General features: G+C 44.1%; 1 protein-coding gene and 1 long non-coding RNA gene across 10 annotated transcripts in view; one reads left to right on the plus strand and one right to left on the minus strand.

Moving 5' to 3' along the window:
• Nucleotides 1-19,981, plus strand: part of LIMS1 (LIM zinc finger domain containing 1) — a 78,231-nt gene that overhangs the window by 44,523 nt on the left and 13,727 nt on the right. For 6 of the 9 annotated variants that reach the window (XM_087757275.1, XM_087757276.1, XM_087757274.1 and 3 more), the window contains exon 2: nucleotides 13,571-13,730. In XM_087757275.1, the coding sequence (XP_087613401.1) occupies nucleotides 13,571-13,730 (160 nt within the window). Of the gene's footprint in view, nucleotides 1-10,967; nucleotides 11,292-13,570; nucleotides 13,731-19,981 lie in introns of those variants that run through there. The other 3 variants (XM_009472608.2, XM_087757271.1, XM_087757272.1) reach the window with 1 other exon arrangement.
• On the minus strand, nucleotides 913-10,763 carry LOC148055812 (uncharacterized). The gene is made up of 4 exons (XR_015704699.1): nucleotides 10,625-10,763; nucleotides 8,605-8,907; nucleotides 5,848-6,015; nucleotides 913-2,530 (listed from the first exon to the last, which is right to left on the minus strand). It is a non-coding gene; the product is annotated as an uncharacterized LOC148055812 (long non-coding RNA).

The raw sequence follows: 19,981 nt of genomic DNA on the forward strand, positions 1-19,981 counted from the left end.
TTATAGGGAGCTGGAGCCTGCCTGCTCCATGTAAAAGGTGGCTCATCCATTTCTTGAACTTGCATAGTACAAGAATGTGCTTGTTTAGACCTCCGCTGGGGCAGGGATGCTGAATGCAGTCCTCTCTTCCCCTGCTTGAACTAGGCTCACCAATGCATAGACTTTAAGTACACAGGATGCTCCCCAGGTGAAGCATTCAAAGTGCAGGGGGCTGCCTGGCACCTTTATCTCCCCTGTCTGCAACAGATGCAACAGTCATTGAACTAAATGCAACCTGAGAAATCTGCTTTTCAGAACGGAGGGGAAGACTTGTTTTTTTCCAGCTATTTTGATTTGGTGGGAAAATAAATGACATCTCTGATAAATCTTGTCTTGTCTTTAGAAGTGGCACGTAAAAAATTCTGACTGTATGCTGAGCTATTCTTTCTTGCTTTTCTCAGCAAACAGGATGCAAAGGAAATTACATGCATACGTTTGTGATTAATCATTAGGAGTCACTTAACAGTAGCAGTATGCTTGCTATTTTTGCTCTTTCCTCTTCTCATCCCATTGCCTTTGTAAAAATAGAATGATTCCTCTAAAAAATTTGATACTATTAATTTCCAAAGCTCAATACGAGGTACTGCGAAAAGCAGGGGCAATTCTCTTCTTTTTTTTTGACAATTACACTTAAAGTGAATTTGATCAAATTGTTGTGCATAGCTCTCTTTTTAAGTTCGTAGGGGTTCAAATGCAATTAAAAATGTAAACAACTTTTGAAGAGGTTCATCTCAAGTTTTCACCAAACAGTAAATTTCAGCATTTGCAACAAATAATCATTGGCATGCTTCAGTCGGTGGCTGTCAGTTACTCAGGTAGTTCACTGCTCTGTTCTCTTGTGCAGAAAGCACTGTAGATGTTTTCCACACTGATAGCTTTAAAGTATCTGCCTTCTCTTTGCTCTCTGCTGTTGAAGCTGATGGGTGCATCTGTGTGAGCAGGTGCAGGCAATCTTCTGCTGGGTCCGTTCAGGCTCCCACCTGCCTCTGCACACTGACTCCAGGCTGGAAGGCATGTGGATGTGCCCCAAAATTTCATGCACAAAGACTCCCTCGCAGATGAAATAGGAGACATATGCACATTCTTATGTCTTACTGAGCCTTGGGGGGATAGGCTCTGCACTGCAAAGCTCGCAGGTGAGTATAAAAAGAAACAAATGGATAAGATCCCCAAAACATCGGCAATGCGGTAGGGCTGAGTGCCTCCTTTTCTTTATGAGATACAGCATTTGGGAGTTGTGCGAGGTCACAAATCTCAGCCTGCCATCAAAACCCCATGTGTAGCAGCCAGCCAAGGTGTGCAGCTGCTTCCAGCTGCACGTCCTCCCTGAAGACCTCCTGCTCTTGCTAGGAGGGAGAGAAGAAGATACTGGTTGGGGACTGTCTGGGGAACCAGGGACCCTGTTGAGCTTTCAGACTCCTTAGGGTCCTGAGGGCAGGGGAAGGCAGAAAGAAAAGATCTGTCTGCACCTGGAAACATTCTTAATTCTGATTTCCACTGGTAACTTTTCTTAATAGCATCACAAATGTTAATATTTATATAGCTGCCTTCTGTAAGTAGATGTTTCACTTGCTCATGATGCAAGTGTCAGCAGGTAAAGCAGTAATTATTCAATACATTGGTAAAAAAAGGGAGTAATTTATTAAACCAGGAAGAGCTTGAAAATAAATGTTAAGCCACAAAAAAATTACGCTTCTTCATCTGTTGTGGTTAGAAAATCTGCTGGAACAGTAGAAAGTTGGGACCTAGAAATACTCATTTGAATCAGATGCTTGGGAACTCTTGATTAATAAACACTTTGGCTCATCTGCTAGCTGCTGTAATTGAAGAGAGGATTTGTCCGTGTAAACGTAACACTGAATTATTATTATTAATTACAGTAACTTCCAGCCAGCACAAATATGCTTCATGGTTGTGTTTTAATATTGCGATACTTAGAATTTGCGTTGAGCCTTAGTTTGAGGTATCCAAATGACTAGAGGCTTTACTTTTCATTTGTGCTGTACTTTTCGTTGCTCTAGGGGTTAAAATAACTCATGAGGAACACGCCCTTTTTTCTTGCCTTCTCTCTCACCCCTTGTCTTTTGCACTGCATAACAGCTCCTAAGCAATTTTGTTGGACTTGCTCACCCTGACTGTCACCTGCCGTGACACCAAATGGCCGGAATTAGCTGCTTGCCTAACACAAACCCAAGCAATTACTACTGTTCCTCTTGCGCTTGCCTCATTGTAATAATCTATGATTTCAGTAAATTGCTAAGCTTCAATGATTATAGCAATTAGGATTTTCATTGCTCTTTCTTCCAGGATTAGCTGGCTGAAGACAAGTTGTAGGTTTCTTTTTTTTGTTTTTGCTTTCATGCATTGTGATAGCACCTTATCAGAGGTGTTCTCTGCAGAAAATTGTGATTGCTCGTTGTTCTTCATTATAATTAAGCTTTCCTTTGAATGCAGTCTGTCACACTGAAGTGAATTTACATACAGAAGTATTCTGCAGAGGAGAGAAAAAATAAATTATGTCAATGTCACCACTCTAATAAAAATTACCCACTTGCAGGCATCAGGGAGAGCAAACTTAAATGCTGTTAGGTTTGAGCTCCCTTTCTGTTTATTTTTTTTCCCTGTGGTCTCTGAGCTGTTCTAGGAAATGCAAAGCTAACAGCCACGGTGTACTCGAGAGGACCATGGCCCTTTTACATGGTGCTTTCCAGACATGGGAATGGCTCCAGCTTGCCAAGTATGTTGCCTCTGAGGTGGCCAAAAGCTGATGCCTGTGGAGGGGTGGAAGGAGGTGTAAGGAAAGAGCAGGCCTTTTATGGGATTTCCCTTGGTAGTAATCCCAGCTTGCCGCCAGCTGTGGCTCAGGGACTTGGTACAGAGTTTGTGACATTCAGTGTTTTTCCCTTCGGTTAACTCCTCCGGTTTCGCCTTGCACCCGGGAATCTCGGGGCATTTCCCAAATGTGTGATGCTCTGAGTTTTCATATGTATTATCTGATGCTCTAGCGCACATGCTCATTTTTTCTTTCCTTGATTTGTCATAGCAGCTTTAGGCATTGTTCAGTTTTTGTCTTTGTATCTGCCAGCTTTGTAGAAACTTCTGGTTTTAAGTAGTTCCTGGTAGCATTCTGAAATAATGGTTTCATATATAATGCTCTGTGAGCAGTGTTTTGGGATGACATTGCTCAGCTCTGCCAGCAGATTGTAAGTCATCCTGTGATGCGTCTTTATATAGCAAGAAGATGAAGCTTCATGATCTTCTGGAGCCTTTTGTGTCTCACAAGAGAAATTTGGTTTATGACTTCCGTGACATATTTCCCTGTAGCTTTTCTGCTTTGTCTGTCTCCTCTAATGGCCATGATGGAGCTAGAAGAAAATTGCTTAGAAACTATTAGCTATTAGCCTTAAAGGAAATAACATACTGGCAGACACAGCTAGCAATACCTGGCAGCATTTCTCAGCTGTGCCTTTTTAAATAAAATATTGAAAAGATTCAAGCCGTCCCAGCAAGGAATGAATGGACAAAGGTGAAGCGGATGTGAAATGGCATTTGTCTTTTCCAGCATGTTAAATCCATGCGTGCCACGCTCTTCATAGATCATAAAGTTCTCGATCCAGACTTGAGTCTACCTTTTGAACTCTGTTTCTATGCAGCTATTGGAAAAACGTTACCCACTCGGAGTCATGACTCAAAACTGCCCTGGCTAGTCCCCTTCTTGTTCCGGTATGGAAAGTTTGCATTGAAAGCTGTTTGTCTTGCTTGATGTTTGGCTTTTCAGTTATTGTTTTGTACATTTCTCCTTGCTGATTTCAGAAACTGAAGCACACACTGTATTTCTGATACATTAAAAAAGCTGCCTCTTTTACATATATATATATATTATTTTTTTTTTAAAGGACATGGTAGCGATGCAGCTTCAGGATAGGAAACTCCATGAGTTACCAGGTTGCAGGTCATGAATTTTGCCCGAAGTGTACAAGTAATTGCTTAGTTTTAAACTACATTCCTTTCTAAAGCTAATCCTCAAATTATACCCACTTCTTCGTGGTACCTAGCAAAGGGGAAGGAGTTTTGGCAGGGCTCAAACCCCTCTGATGCAAAGCACAAAACCCATGCTGCCCCTTCAGATAGTCCCAGCAATACACTGTTGCGAGGGGTAACTTCTACATCTTCCCTCAAGAGTCTTATATATTATAACCATTTGCTCCTGCTTTACTCATTCAAGATTAGTCAATTGTTGGGGTGGAAACTGTTACTTTTAAAAAATCTTGCAATAGTTACCAAACCCTTTGGTTTGGAAAATGCATGGAAGTCTTGCTTTGCAGTAACTGCTACTGAAATTAATTCGTGCTTACTTGAAAGTTCTGCTACTAGTATTGAAGAGCTAATAAATATAAAGTACAGGATGAAGATCTTCAGATTGTGTTACCCAAAATGTTAAGACCATCATAATGAAGTGTGAAAGCAATGCTATTTTCTATTAGCTTTATTTGCCGATACATTACTCATGCTCAACTCTTAGGAACGTAAATAGCTTCTGGTTACTCCCTATTGGCTTTTGAATATTGGGGCCATTATTTAATTCTGCAATGTTAACTGCAGATGGCTCAGCTGTCTGCCATCCTCTGCTGGTTTTAAAGCTTAGTGATGCTGCAATGAATGTGGGAAGAAAAAAATGTGAAACCAAAACTCAGAGTGACTAATAATTGCAATTTAATATGTGTGTGAGAGAAGAGCAACAGCTGAGGCGATGTTTTCTTTCTCACATTCTACCTTCTGCCCAAAACAAATTAATTCAGGCAATGAAAAACTTTGCACTTCCTCATATAGAATAGAAAAACAAATTTAATGAAGGTGAAAAATATTTAGAGAGGCTATGTTCCTGGAGGTGTAGATTAATAATAATATTCAAGAGGAGACGTGTGTGGAAGTGATGTGCTGGTTAGTAAAGCTGAAGGCCGGTCCTCAGCATGGTGTCTCCAGTGAAGATGTTACTATAATAAGGATGTCACTGCGAGCCGGGAAGCCTGGTGTTGTAGTTATCTCTGCCCTACAAGGAACTGCGTGGACGTACTGGAAGTCCCTCCTGGTAGCTGGGGTGTTATGCTGAGTCATGGTGTTAATTATAGCTCCTGGATGAACCGCTCAGGTCATGGTGTTCGGCTTGCGAAAACATCAGTTCCAGCTAGCACGGGCAGATGGCTAAGGCAGAAGCAAAGGGGCATTTGCTTTTACACTAAGGATTTGGTGAAGGATTTTTGGTGGATTTCAGTGGCAGATGACATGAACTGAATATTGGTGCTAGGAAATTGTTATTCTGAAGGGAAATATGGTAGTGCAGCATTTTAGAATCATAGAGTCATTTAGGTTGGAAAAGACCTTTAAGGTCATTGAGTCCAACTGTAAACATAACACTGCCAAGTCCACCACTAAACCATGTCCCTAGGCACCACGTCTACCCGTCTTTTAAATATCTCCAGGGGTGGGGACTCAACCACTTCCCTGGGCAGCCTGTTCCAGTGCCTGACCACCCTTTTGGTGAAGAAATTTTTCCTAATACCCAATCTAAACCTTCCCTGGTGCAATTTGAGGCTGGCTGTTCTCGTCTTATTGCTTGTCACTTGGGAGAAGAGAGCAACCCCCACCTCACTACAACCTCCTTTCAGGTCATTGTAGAGATAAGGTCGTTGTAGAGATAAGAGCAATAAGGTCTCCCCTCAGCCTCCTCTTCTCCAGGCTAAACAACCCCAGCTCCCTCAGCCACTCCTCATAAGACTTGTGCTCCAGACCCTTCACCAGCTTCATTACCTTTCTTTGGACACGCTCCAGCACCTCCATGTCCTTCTTGTAGTGAGGGGCCCAAAACTGGACACAGTACTTGAGGTGTGGCCTCACCAGTGCTGAGTACAAGGGCACAATCACTTCCCTGGTCCTGCTGGCCACGCTATTCCTGATACAAGCCAGGATGCTATTTTCCTGAAATGTCAGAAAATGCAAAGATCAACCTCATATACTTATACGTATTTGAACTTTAAATCTGAGTTGTACACTGAGTTGTAATTTGCGTGCAGTTGCCTGATCACACTCTATTGTTCATCCCTTGACTTCCCAGTGGTTTGATTTCCACCAGTATAAATATTATTCTGCCCAAACACTTTCAAATTTTGGAACTGAATGACCTTGGTGGTATGAAATTCACTGTGTGTATGCCCAGACAGAAGGATGGTTTTGAGCTTGATGGGCCTGATCTTCTCTCATTGGTCTTGAAAAGATGGTTCTTTTCAGAGTGAGTGTCTCAGAGACATTTGATGTGTAGCCCCTAGTATTGAGTAGCTGACCTTTTTTATTATTCTTAAATTAGAAATGGGGATATAAATGTCATTATATGAAATGCATTAGTGCAAATGCATCTTTAAAATGTATTGTGTTGGAAGAGTTTGGATACGGTGTATTTACCATAGTCAAGTATACATGCAGTCAATTACACAGGGTGCAGATTTTAAGAATATCCAATAGTATGCTCTGTCTCATAGAACACAAATTTATTAGACCTCTTGTGAGCTTCTCATATGTGATACCGCATCTTTTTGTTGTCTTGTTTTTGCTGTCTGCGTAAGATTCAAAATATAGTAGTGGGGAAAGAGGAGATGGCTCTTTTAAAAAATATCAAGTATCCATACACAGAAGAAGTAATTTCTTGTTTTACATAAAGCATGGCTTTGTTTGGTAATGTTTGTAACCAGCAGGAAGAAAATACAATAGTTTCTTGAAATATTACTTGCAACAGGAAAGTGCTATGGTTAAATATTGCTCTCCCCTTCTACGAGTTCTGTCAGAGACTGATTTTTCACTGTGCTTGTATGGCTGATAAAACATTGTGTGGGAAGGTGCTGCTTACCTGTTTATTCCAGTTATATTCATTTCCTTATGGAGAGATGGAATGTGAACCTTCTCTGTTTGCGGAGACCAAAGCATTTTTTGGACATGTTTATACTAGAATAAATTTATGTTGAAGTATATGAAGGAGCTAGAGTTGCCTTTTTGTTTGCCCTGTTTAAACTCCCTCCACATAAGCTTAATCATGATTTTTGTGGTGAAGACTAAAGGATGAAACTTTTAGGAGAACTCAGAACTCACCTAGTTTTTATTGCAGTGGTTTCAGGATGGTTTTCTATCCTTTTTAATAGAAACAGAAGTTAGAGCAGTGCTGGGCACATGTGAAAAATCCTACCCGTAATGTGCATCTTTATTATAGAAATCAGAGATTTATATCTTCTTTCAAATTGCCTTAGGAGACCGGCTTAACATGGAAAGTATTTTATTGCTTAAGAGGCAAACAATTGCAGCAACCAGAACCCAAGAGTGTTTTTAATTTCAATAAAAAATGAAAAAAGATGCAAAAGGTCAATTAGTGCTTTAAAAGGTTGGTGCAGAAATCAGTGCAGGGCACTGCAAATCCACGCATATTTTGCAGCAAAACTTCTGTTCTAGTTGTTCCGTATTTTGCGTGTGAGTACCATTGCATAGCATCTGTGTTAAATATAATTAAAATGAAATCACCCTGACCTATGCGGGAAGGGGAGGGATGTGCTGTGATTACTTATCCCTCCCTGCATAACCCGATGGGGCACGTGGCCTCGTGACCGTGCCAGTGACGCAGTGATATTTCACGGTGGCATGAGTAGGTTGCCAAGCAGCAGCTGCTTTTGCCAAGCACCTTGTTTGGAGCCGTGACTGCTCTGCACGTCTATTTGTGGCATGGAGCGAAACGCTCAGCTGGGCTGGCCGGCCACTGAGCCTTCTCTGTAAGAGTCCCCGTCTGCCTCTGGCAGCCACCGGCATGGGCAGCTGGATTTGACAGCTCTCCAGAGAAAGCAGCGTGCGAGCAGAGCGGCAGTCATCCGTCCGTGATGATAAAGCAGTGTGGCTATTTTTGCTGCTGTTTTCCGAAGCCCTTCTCCGTAGCCACAGTGGGACGCTTCCCCTCCCCTCTTCTGCCGTTTCCTTTAGCACCTTCCCTGCTGTCAGCTTTGGCTTCTGATAAGATCCTCAGTGTGCCAGGAGGAGCCTCTCTGTCTTCTTCCTTCCTACGTACCTTTTCTGATTAAATACTGAACTTCTCTCTTTTCCCCTCTCCTTATCACTGCTTCCTTAACAGCAGGCTGGTAGGTTTTGTCCCAGATCCCAGGGAATGCCCTTGGAAAGCCGCTGCTGGAAATCAACAACCCCTTACACGCTTCTCGCTCCTCGTGGATGGCTTCACCTCAGAGTAACCTAGAATTCCCTAATGAAAATGCCGTGTATTTTTAACAGCATATCTCAGATCTTGGCAGCACGCCTCCAGCAAAATGACAGAAAAGAGAAAGATGGGCAGCTTCTCTGGATTTGTGGACTACCAAACCTTCACAGTAGAAACTATGTTTTGCTTCAGTAGCAGAAAGGCCCTTTTTAAACTCCTGGCAAGCTCCTTTCTTGCTTAATGGAAAACAAATTGGGAGTAATTCCACCAGCAGCAATGGCAATAGGCCTTAAGAACCAGGCAGCTTCTACTTGGAGTCCTATTACCTTGTAGGATTGCTTCTTGAAAAAAGCTAGGAAGATTAAAACAGGCTTTTTGGATGGACATCTTATTGCACTGACTTGCTTTTCTACAGCCATGCAGAAGACTGTGCAGTAGCAAGCCGAAGAAGCAAGCAAATATTTTCCTGTTGACCACGGAAGACGTGAGGCAGCAAAGTGGCTTCCAGCCGCCTTGGTAGCCTGTGGATTTCAGGTTACTGCAAGGACTGAAGTAGTTCACTGGGAGAAAGAAACTCTTCAGGGCTCTCTGAATTGCAGCAGCAGCCTCCCAGGAGAATTGCCTGCAATCTGGGACAAAATACAAGAAAATTGAGGAGATGGTCAGTGATAAGGGGAAGAGACAGACTGACCTGTTTCTTATCTTAGTGTCTGGGTGCACCTGCACTAACCCTGGATGAATCAGCATGGTTAGTCCATTGCAGGCAGTCTCCCCGGAGTTTTTCATACCCACAAAAGTTCAGCATTGACCTGTGCAGGAAATGTCGGGAAGCAGCATGGAGAAGAAGAGCCAGCATCGCTATGCCTGCATCTCTGTTGGCAAACAGCGCTCGTTTTCATCACTGGTGCTCCAGCGGGTGCAGGAACCTTTTCTTCCAGCGCTGTTTCCTGCAATGGTACTCTGGCAAGTTCATCATGGCCTAGGGCTACAACCTGAGTATTGCTTGATCTGGAGCTTGCTCCATGACAGATAAAAATAGGGCTTGAGCTCCAGCCAAGCCGTGTAAGCGGTGAGGGTGTAGCCTCCTTTGCCTGTTACAGCTTGTGACTCCTGGTAGCTCTGGTGTGAGATGGATAATCACACCTACGGACGGGTAAATAAGCAGGGTCATGCTGCCTGAGTCCCACCTACCGTGATGTCTTGTGGCGCAGGGGAAGAGCTTGCCCAGAGGTTGCTTCCTGACGAGGGGAGGTGAAGGAAAGATGCCTGACCAAACCCATCCCACAAATTTGGCAGCAGCAGAAACGTAGTGCTGTGTTGGCTAGGCTGTGGGAAGATGGCTACATGCGAGCTCAGGCCTGCATGGAGAGCGGTGTGTGTGCTGCTGTATGCTTACCGAGCAAGCTATCCCAACTAGTGGTGAGAGATATGGCCCAAAACCATCATAAACTAGACCCTCTGTAGTAGGTCCTAGGAAGGTGAAGGCATATTAAGAAGTAGTAGCCTTGACTGGACTTTCTGTCACATCCTTTGTCATCTTCTAGTCCTAATTTCTCTACTTGTTCCCTCTGTTCGTCTCCTTCCTCTCCTGTGCTTTCTCATGCCCCCTCCCAGGCTAGCACATTCTTCAGATACCAAGACGCCGTGTGTAATGAGCACAAAGTGCATGCAGTTCTGCAGTTCAATCGATTGCTAATAAGGATGAGTCAGTTCAACGCAAGAGATGGTGACTTGGGACAGCTTCCCAAAACCCTGCTTTGTCTGCAGTTACAAGTTGCTGGAAGCCAAGTGTCCCACGTCTGCTACAAGCGCTGTGCTTCAAGCAGGGAGGGCTTGCAGGGTTGTAATTGACTGCAGATCTGCAGCTAATCAACCCTGCCTTCCCTAGTAAGCAGTGCACAACAGGTTTTTTAAATAGAAGATAACCATGAAATAATTGAACCATTAGGAGGGCATTCTGTGGTGAAAGAATGATTAATTTTTATTCTTTCTTCCTGGTCTTGCTCTCTCAGTTCCCTAATATCCACAGTAAATTACTTCAGCTTTCAAATCTATGAAGTGTTCTTACATTAGATAATTGTTCTAAATGCAGCACATCACTGGAAATCAAGCTTCGTTTTTCCTCCTTCATATATTGCCCATTATAGCATACCTGGCAGTTCGGTTAATGGCCTGTGAAACACAACAGAAACTATCCATCTGTACCTACCCCTTCTCTGAAGTGCTGACAAGAAGAAAGATGCCTATAAATAAATTCAGCACATATGACTTAGAAGTCACAAGTGGAGCATTAAAGGCCATTTTTACAATGTAGTTAATATACTGTAGCATTAAAGCAATATTTACCTAATGACAAAAGACTTCTCTTCATCTTTTCCACTGCTGGTTTGCCCATGATAAAATATTGTTGGAATCCGCCTCCACCCCCCTCAGCAGAACGTAGCTGCGGACAAGTTTGGCGGTGAACATGTTCGCTCACATAGGCTACCCGTAACGCAGCTCTCCTCGGCAGCTTCTGTCAGCAGCCGGCAGCGAAGCCCCTTTCCAGCACCCGAGTGTGCACAAGGGCCTGGCAGGGGAATGTGCTCCTCCGCTCTCTGCCAGCGCCAGTAAATCACAGCGTGACGGGCTCACCGCCCCGTCGCTGAACTTTTAACTTGAAGCTCTAGCAGGGCACTGAGCAGCTCCAGCTACATGACACAGAGCTGTGAAAGTACATCACTTCGCTGGGAACAAGGGGAAGTCCAGCATATGGTTTTGCAGACCTTGCTTACAGCTTCTTTGCAGTGTAAGCATAGAATATATACACCTGGGAAAGCGATTAGAGAGAGATGAACTTCCAGCACAGAGCTCACCCTTACCCCATCCCGGAGGATGAAGAGGTTGTACACAAGGTCGCTCCTGATGCTCACAACTCTGCAGGAAATGAAGGCGAGAAACCGGTGTCAAAATTGCAACGTAGACACAGTGACATAAAACTCTACAAAGAGTTTTGTGACTTTTATGCAAGATTGTAAGTTCATTCTGTTCGGCTTCGGGGTGTAACTATGGTGACCTTACTGGCATATTGTACATTTGTATTTTATTATCTGAGCTCTGAGTAGGCTGTGCAAGCCATTCTTTATGCAACCTTTGCCACGGTTCTGCTTGATACCTTGCCAGTTGTAATCATCAACTAAAATTTGAGCTGTTGCTTTAAACTTCATCATTAGTTGCGTCAGAAATTTTTATCGGCAGTTGAAACAGGGTTGGAATTTGTCACATAGTCTCTCTGACTTTAGGTTGTTTGCCTGTTATTTTGAGCAAGCAGATAAACTGCTTCACTAATGCAGAACTATTATGTACATCTCTATTTTTACATATGAGATGTGTTTCAAATCAAAGTGAAATATTTTCGCATACTGAGGAGGAAAGCTTTATGCTTGCATTTGGTTTTGAACTTTGTTTCATGTTTTTGCTTGGATTATACTTTCTGTCTGACAGCACTTAACGTTAAATAATTTTTTAAGTTTAACATCCTTAGTGCTCGAACTGCTGAGGTGATGATGAACATCCCAGTTTCTGTTGTGATTATTCTTCATTTAGATTGATAAGGAGGACGGTTGAAGGTTTTCCCCCACAGAAAGCATACACAATCCATGGAGACCATCAGCGAGCTTTATAGTTAACCACAGTTTATATGTATAATCACTGCAGTTCATCTGTAGGCTTGTCTGTTATGTATGGGATAGTATGGCGTAGACCATTCTCCATCTGATCTCCTTGTGAAATTTGTCTGCTCATTGTTTCACTGAGAAGGCGGTGAATATTTTGGATAGCAGTTACTGTTTTCCTCTTCTGCAAAGATCTCTAGAGAGAGAAAAAATAAAAGGCCAGCTAATAATAACTGGTCAGATGTGACCTTGCGTAGGGCTCTTCTGTGAGACAGTGTAAGAAATAGATAAAGTACATTCCTTTTTGAACCACGTGCTAGGTGTTTGCTTGCTGCCTCAGATGCTGTGCAAGGAATGAATTCAGTTCCTATTGAACTGGTGGGAGCCAAGAGGTCTTATCCCCTTGGAGGCTAAGGCTTGGCATCTCGCAGAGGACTAAGGGCTCTGCACTTACAGGCACAGCATGATATCTATATCAAAATGTGTGCATGCATGCACATGTTTAAAATAATGTCAGTTGTCTAATAAGCTTCCAGGTAGATGTTTTGAGTCAGTGGTTTTGTCAGCTGTGGTCAGATTGTAATGAAACTAGACCATTGCCCTGTATTTGCTATCAAATGGTATTAGGGCAGAGAGGTGATCCTGAAAGGCGCAGCTTTGAGAGTCTAGATATGAGTAAGAAAATGCTTGCGAAGGAAAAATCACATGAGCCTTTTTCTGGCACAGGAGCCTTAATTAACTGAAGCACATCTATACTGTCTTCTGCAGATGTGTAGTGAAGTAGCTAATTCCTCTGATATTTTGCAGCTACTGTGCTGTCATTTTATGGTTACATGCCTTTGAGAAGCAGCCGAGGTTGCAATTCGAGTCATTTTTGCATTCCTGGCATGGGGTCACCAGCTTGTGTTGGCCTGCGTGTGGGTCGCAGTGGGGCAGCCAGAGCATTCCCACCCTCCCCCTTGGCCCTGGACCGACACTGGCGTGCCGTGAGCTGACCTCCCTGAGATGAACCCTAACAAACCAACCAAAAATCCCATGGCTTCAAATTAAGTTTGTAAAATTACTTCAAGCTATGTAAAGCTTATATAAGAATAATTGTTTACCTGCTCTGGTTTTCAGTAATATCTGCCAGGCTAGATACCATACACTCTTTCACATGGCTTATTTAGAGCTTTTGAACCAATGCTGTTATATATATTTTAGAATTAGGGATTTTTTTGGAATCATCATTTATGTTTGCCTGTGTGATGCCAGTCCTCAATTATTGTTCATATTTGTCCTTGTTTTCTGTAATTCTAATGTATTTCATCATTTTTATAGTATTTCTTTGAATTGCCTGCCTTTTCTCATCATAAAAAGCCTGTAAATGTATCTGTAGTAACAACATTCCTGTTTGGTTTTTTGAATTAATAGTTATTAGGGTGTGTTGTGGGGTTTTTGTTCCTGAAGAGTTTGGGAGCAGGGGGAAGTGGCAATTTTATTTCTGAGGGGATGCCACAAGTCATTAAGTCCATTAAAAAACTTGTGTTGAGCAGCCTAGCGTTAGGCTGATGCAGTTGGATTTGGGGAAAAAAAAAGAGACCCAAAACCAGTGGTGTTGCCTATTTGGGCTGATTTTCTTTCTTTTTTTTTATGGCAGCAACATGGCGAACGCGCTTGCAAATGCCATCTGCGAGCGCTGCAGAGGTGGCTTTGCCCCTGCCGAAAAAATTGTCAACAGCAACGGTGAGCTGTACCACGAGCAGTGCTTCGTCTGCGCCCAGTGCTTCCAGCAGTTCCCCGAAGGGCTCTTCTACGAGGTAAGCGGGGCAGGGTGCCCCTCTCGCCCCCAGCCTTGTGCCTTCATTCCCGTAGCAGAAGTAACTACGGGCAGATCGGTAGCTTAGAAAGGTCCGTGGCAAGAATGGGGCTCCGAAAGGATACACACAAGAGAGGGAGAAAAAAGCAGAAATGTTTTTGTGCCGATTTGGAGGACATCAGTGTGTGTAACCTTATTTAAATGTGTAGCCTGATGTTATCAGAGCTGAGAAAAGAACTGCTGGAGATTTCTCTCTTAATGCAGACTTTTCCCCCTGAAATCTGTGAAGGCAATCTATATATTATACCAGAAATACAGAGAAAGCATACTACTTAGAGGAGAGCAGACATATAGAAGGAAACCCCAGCATCCTGCGGTCCATAGGAGGTTTATTGCTCAGTTGAGTGAGACCAGCACGGCATGTGAAAAGTTGCTTGTAGAGATGACCCGTAAGTCAGCATGCTTAGATTGGGGTGTGCAGAGAGCCCAAACCAGGCGGGGCCTATGTAAGGTCAAGTCTAGGTTTAACAAACTGGAGCATTCAAAATTAGCCGTTCTGACACGCTTTCAAGGGTTGAAACCCACTCTCATTCATATTTCTCAGCCCCAGGTAGACTGTCCTCAGCTCAGATGGGTATTTTGATATTAGTGTCATTTTGTTTTGCCTTCCCCTATCGTGGGGATTCAGGACGTGGCTCAGCTATCTCAAACACAAAGTGGCTTTAGTGAAAGCTTTAGTGAAAGCTTTAGACTAGTTCATGAAATATGAAGTGATTGGTATAAGGAAGGGTAGATGATGTGGGACAGGGAATTACTGTCTGAGAGATAAGGTCCTGCTCAAGCAGCTTGTAGTCCAACGTCCAGTAGCGGTTACAGGATTTATGTCATACTGTGATCTGAAAAGGAAGGTGAGCAGTGTGTTAAAAGCGCGATGCTGTGCTCTCACACACAGTGTGCCATCCTTGTGGTAAGAGCACAACAGTTTATCTTCCACAGTCGTATTTCTAATTTTACAGAGCCACATTATGTGGTGATGAGGAGAGGCTGAGGAAGGAGTGTGGATTGGAAAAGAGACTGGCAAAGGGGATTCCTGGGGTTTGCTTTCTCTCACCTTGTTTGAGGATCAAAAGACTTTTCAGTGCTGTAGGGATAGTGTTGCACAAATTGTGGTAAATGAGCCGCTAGTGTTCCATAAGATATCAAAAGGTGAGCTGCAAGGCAGCAGCAATTAAATAAAAACAAAACAAAACACCGCCTAGATACTTATACGTTGCATTATAATTGTTAATATATACTGAGCTGCTGCCTGCTTGCAGGCATGGTAAGGAGTCCATCCTGACGTGTTAAGACCTGAGGCAAACGTAAAGTGATACGAATGTTTTACAAGTAAAATATTTGTAATTGTGTTAATAAAATTATCTTAAAAAATAAAATGTATTTCCTCTAAATAATGAGTACTTTATTCATCCTTTTCCTGACTCAAAAAACAGTGAGACATTCCAGGGACCTCCTTCAGAAAGTTGAATGGTCCTTTGTTAAAGATAAAAGTTTGAGAAATCCTGCTCTAGGCAGCGTGTATCTCCTAGGGGATGGACAAGGACCACAATGGAAAGACACGCTTACTTTGCACCTAGTCCAGGAATATTACAACCTCTCTGTTGCTCATGGGTGGTCATACCTGAATCTCCTTGGCAGGGGCAAGTATCCTGGTGGTGTTTAGATATATTTGGTGTAGGCATTTTGCTTCCTACTGCTACCTTGTTAACATTCATATTCATTATGGTTGGTCTCTGAGCACTCTCTTACTGCAAAGTGATGCTCCCTGTTAAAGGCAGTAAGTCAGAAGTGAGTGTCAATAGATTGTCCTGGGAATGAAAGTAACCCCATGTACTAAACATGTTTTGGTTAACGTTGCTAGGTTTTTTTTCAGGCTGGGTAGAGACTTTGTTCCCTAGAAATGTTACATAGAAAGTGGAAAGTTTCAGTTAGGAATAGACACTTTTTGCCACAGATATTACAGAGGCCATATAATTGTGATGAGGATTCAATGAATACATAAAGACTTGTGTGTGGCTTGAACTTCACATCACCCTTCTTCCTCTAGCCCTTTTGGTGTCTACCACAAGATCTTGCAGTTTGTCTCCACACCAGCAAGTCTGTCTGCTGCTGTTGAAGAGCGGTATTTTTTGGTCTGTTTAAGCCCCCTGACAGCCTTCAGGTGATGGCTCATACATCTTACTCAGCCTTCCTCCCCCATCTATACTGGCCTGTCCTGGGCATAACTTCTAGAGAGTGGAGAGGTCAGTGGATATTTGTGCTGTCCCAGTCCTCATGCCTTTGGGGCTGTTGCAGCTGGGAAATCTTCGGCAGGGCCTTCTCCTCTGTCTCTGCACCCTTTAGGGTGTCCACACATGTCCCCTGCTGCCAGAAAGACTCTCACTTAGCACTGAAGTGGCCAGTGAGATGATTGCAGTGGAAACCCCAGCATGTTTCCTGGTGGTGCTGCTCAGGGAAAAGGGCAGACAAGGGCACAGCTTGTTCTCCTTTCATTTGGTACCTCGGTACTTGAGATGAGAACGTACTGAGTGACTGCGTTTGGGGGAGAGGGAGGGACAGCCCTAAGCAGGTACAAGGTGGGCTTAGGTTGGCCAGTGCTCAGGAGACAGCTGACAGTGCTCTGAAGACTTGAGATGATCTGTATTATTGTCAAGAAAAAGTGACTGGAGAAGACGGGCAGGCAGGGTATCTTCCTCTGACTGACAATGCACTCTTTGAGAAGATGGATGCGTTCGGAGGTGTGGCTAGGTAATGTGTTTTTCTGAGCAGGTTCCCGACGGGTAAACGCAGGCATTGTTCGTTGCCCAGCATGAGTTTGTGTTTATTCTGTGCCTGGTTTAGCTAAGCTAGCGTTTCTTGGAAATGATTTCCAGCTCTTAGCAATCGGGAAGTCAAATATTCTTCCCCTGCCTATCGCAAGCCTTGCAGAGTTCTCCCAGTTAGTCACTAAGCTGCTTATCACATTTGCTGTCAAACACCGCCATGATAAGCTTTCATGCTGTGTTCCATGGGTGGGGGCTGAACTGGCCGATGCCACGGGACGTGCCTCCGGGCTGCCTGCAGGGACCCCGATCAGCACAGCTTGCCGTGGTCTGGCACTGGAGCCGAGCCACTTGCAGGCACAAGTGGTGCCACACCGGAGCAGTGCCTATCCACAGCTTGGAGTTTTCACAGCGTAGCAGGAATTTTGTTGATGTCCTCATGAGCCTCTGTTAGAAATCATAATACAGATTCATAACCAGCCAGTGTTGGCCTTGTTGCATAAGGGTGTAAGCGAGACCTGTGTGCCTAATGTTGCATGAGAACTGTGGGTTTAGGACCTGCTAGGGTATATTTGTGTTCCGGTTTGCTCAGTATCATCAGTTTAGCATGTTTTCTTATGCATTCAACCTCAAGAGAAATTAGCACAAGCACATGCCAGCAGTTTGCGAACTCGCTGTGCTTTGCCATCAGATGTGAAGTAGTAGCAATTCTGGTCTGCTTTTACTCCACTGCCTGGAAGCCATGTATTCCCTAGAGCTGCTGTTGCAGAGTCTTACAACAGGTAGCAGTGCATAGTCCTATACTAACAGCAGAAATGCCAGCTTATATGGAGAGCTTCGGTGGCAGCATGCTCAGAGGGACAGGTTGGCCCCACTTGAATCAGTCAGCGGGCATTCTCTCCGACCCACGTTACTCTTGGGTCCAAGAATGGCTCCTCCCTACTAGAGGTTGCCCATGTCTCCCACTGGGGAATGTGGGCACCTCACCTTCAGACAGGGGAGGTTAGAAGAGACGAGTCCTACCCCTGGTCCAGCTGTTCATTAAGAGCCCCTTGCTGGGTGCTTTCAGAAGAAACCCAGCTTGCTCTGGACTATGCTGAGGTGGGGGAGATGGAAGGGCTTAGAGAGCTGCATCCCACAATAGAAGAAATACAGCAAAATCTTTATGGACTACTCTCAAGAGCTATAATTGGGGAATCTGTATCACTTATTATTATTATTATTATTATTATTATTATTATTATTATTATTATTATTACTACTACTACTACTACTACTACTACTACTACTACTACTACTATTATCATCATCATGTCATAATAAAATAAAATGGAATAGCATGTGACTTTTGTCTCCTAAATGAGAGGGATTTCCTTTCAGTTTGTTTTTTTTTCTAAAATGTTTGTAATAACCTATAGGAAGATGAAAGGAAGGTGTAGCTGCAATGCGCTTGTCAGATTTGTTTCTATTCCAGTTGCACCTTGAGTGTTTTCTTAAAATGGGCTTTACCAGAAACTACCTTAGAGAAAGGGTCTTTAAAGACTCAGTTTTTATGCATGTCTTTCCACTAAGTTAGCTAAAAACGTGGAGATCAGCTGGAGATTATGTCATGGTGAAATGTTCTATGCAGAGCCATTTAACATGTGGACCTCCAGCATACAACAGTCACATGACCTTGCTTTTAAAATATGTGCTGTGGGATGTGTTATAGAAGCTCAAGGCTTTCTGATGGATGAACTGCTCGGTCATCCACAAAAGGCAGCACAAATGAGCCAAGAAGGTTGAAAATATAAACAAGACTGAATGGTAACCAACCTGCCTGACACAAACCAGAGGGGAAGAAAACCTGTTTGATCCACCCAGATCAACGTGGGATGGCTCTGAAACCCAAGCAAACCTATGCATTTCATAGAATCATAGGATCATAGGTTTGGGTTGGAAGGGAACTTAAAGATCATCTAATTCCAACCCCCCTGCCATAGGCAAGGACACCTTCCATTAGACCAGGTTGCTCAAAGCCCCATCCAACCTGGCCTTGAACACTTCCAGGGATGGGGCATCCACAGCTTCTCTGGGCAAGCTGTTCCAGTGTCTCACCACCCTCATAGTAAAGAATTTCTTCCTTATATCTAATCTAAATCTACCCTCTTTCAGTTTAAAACCGTTACCCCTTGTCCTATCACTATGTGCCCTTGTAAAAAGTCCCTCTCCAGCTTTCTTGTAGGCCCCCTTCAGGTACTGGAAGGCTGCTATAAGGTCTCTCCAGAGCCTTCCCTTCTCCAGGCTGAACAACCCCAACTCTCTCAGCCTGTCTTCATAGGAGAGGTGCTCCAGCTCTCTGATCATCTTCGTGGCCCTCCTCTGGACTCGCTCCACAGGTCCATGTCCTTCTTATGTTGGGTGCCTGAGAGCTGAACACAGAACTCCAGGCGGGGTCTCACAAGAGTGGAGTAGAGGCGGGGAATCACTTCTCTCAACCTGTTGGTCGCACTTCTTTTGATGCAGCCCAGGATACGGTTGGCTTTCTGGGCTGCAAGCGCACATTGCCGGGTCATGTTGAGCTTCTCATCAACCAACACCCCCAAGTCCTTCTCCTCAGGGCTGTTCTCAATCCATTCACCGCCCAGCCTGTATCCATGTTTGCGATTGCCCCGACCCACGTGCAGGACTCTGCACTTGGCCTTGTTGAACTTCATGAGGTTCGCACAGGTCCACCTCTCAAGCCTGTCAAGGTCCCACGGATGGCATCCCTTCCCTCCAGCGTGTTGACCGCACCACACAGCTTGGTGTCGTTGGCAAACTTGTTGAGGGTGCACTCAATCCCACTGTCCATGTCACAGACAAAGATGTTAAACAGCGCCGGTCCCAATACCGACCCCTGAGGAACGCCACTCATCACTGGTCTCCACCTGGACATCGAGCCGTTGACCACAACTCTTTGAGTGCAACCATCCAGCCAATTCCTTATCCACTGAGTGGTTCATCCATCAAATCCATGTCTCTCCAATTTAGAGACAAGGACGTCGTGCGGGACAGTGCCAAATGCTTTGCTCAAGTCCAGGTAGAGGACATCAGTTGCTCTGCCTTTATCCACCAATGCTGTAACCCCATCACAGAAGGCCACCAAATTTGTCCAGCGTGATTTGCCCTTAGTGAAGGCACGTTGGCTGCCACCAGTCACCTCCTTATTTTCCATGTGCCTTAGCATAGTTTCCAGGAGGATCAGCTCCGTGATCTTGCCAGGCACAGAGGTGAGACTGACTGGCCTGTAGTTCCCCAGGTCTCCCTTTTTTCCCTTTTTAAAAATGGGGGTTATGTTTCCCCTTTTCCAGTCAGTGGGAACTTCACCGGACTGCCATGACTTCTCAAATATGATGGATAGTGGCTTAGCAACTTCATCTGCCACTTCCCTCAGGACCCATGGATGCATTGG

The sequence above is a fragment of the Nipponia nippon genome, unplaced genomic scaffold (assembly GCF_047370975.1).
Source record: "Nipponia nippon isolate SJK-2023a ecotype South Korea unplaced genomic scaffold, ASM4737097v1 scaffold_2, whole genome shotgun sequence".
In the NCBI taxonomy this organism is placed as follows: domain Eukaryota; kingdom Metazoa; phylum Chordata; class Aves; order Pelecaniformes; family Threskiornithidae; genus Nipponia; species Nipponia nippon.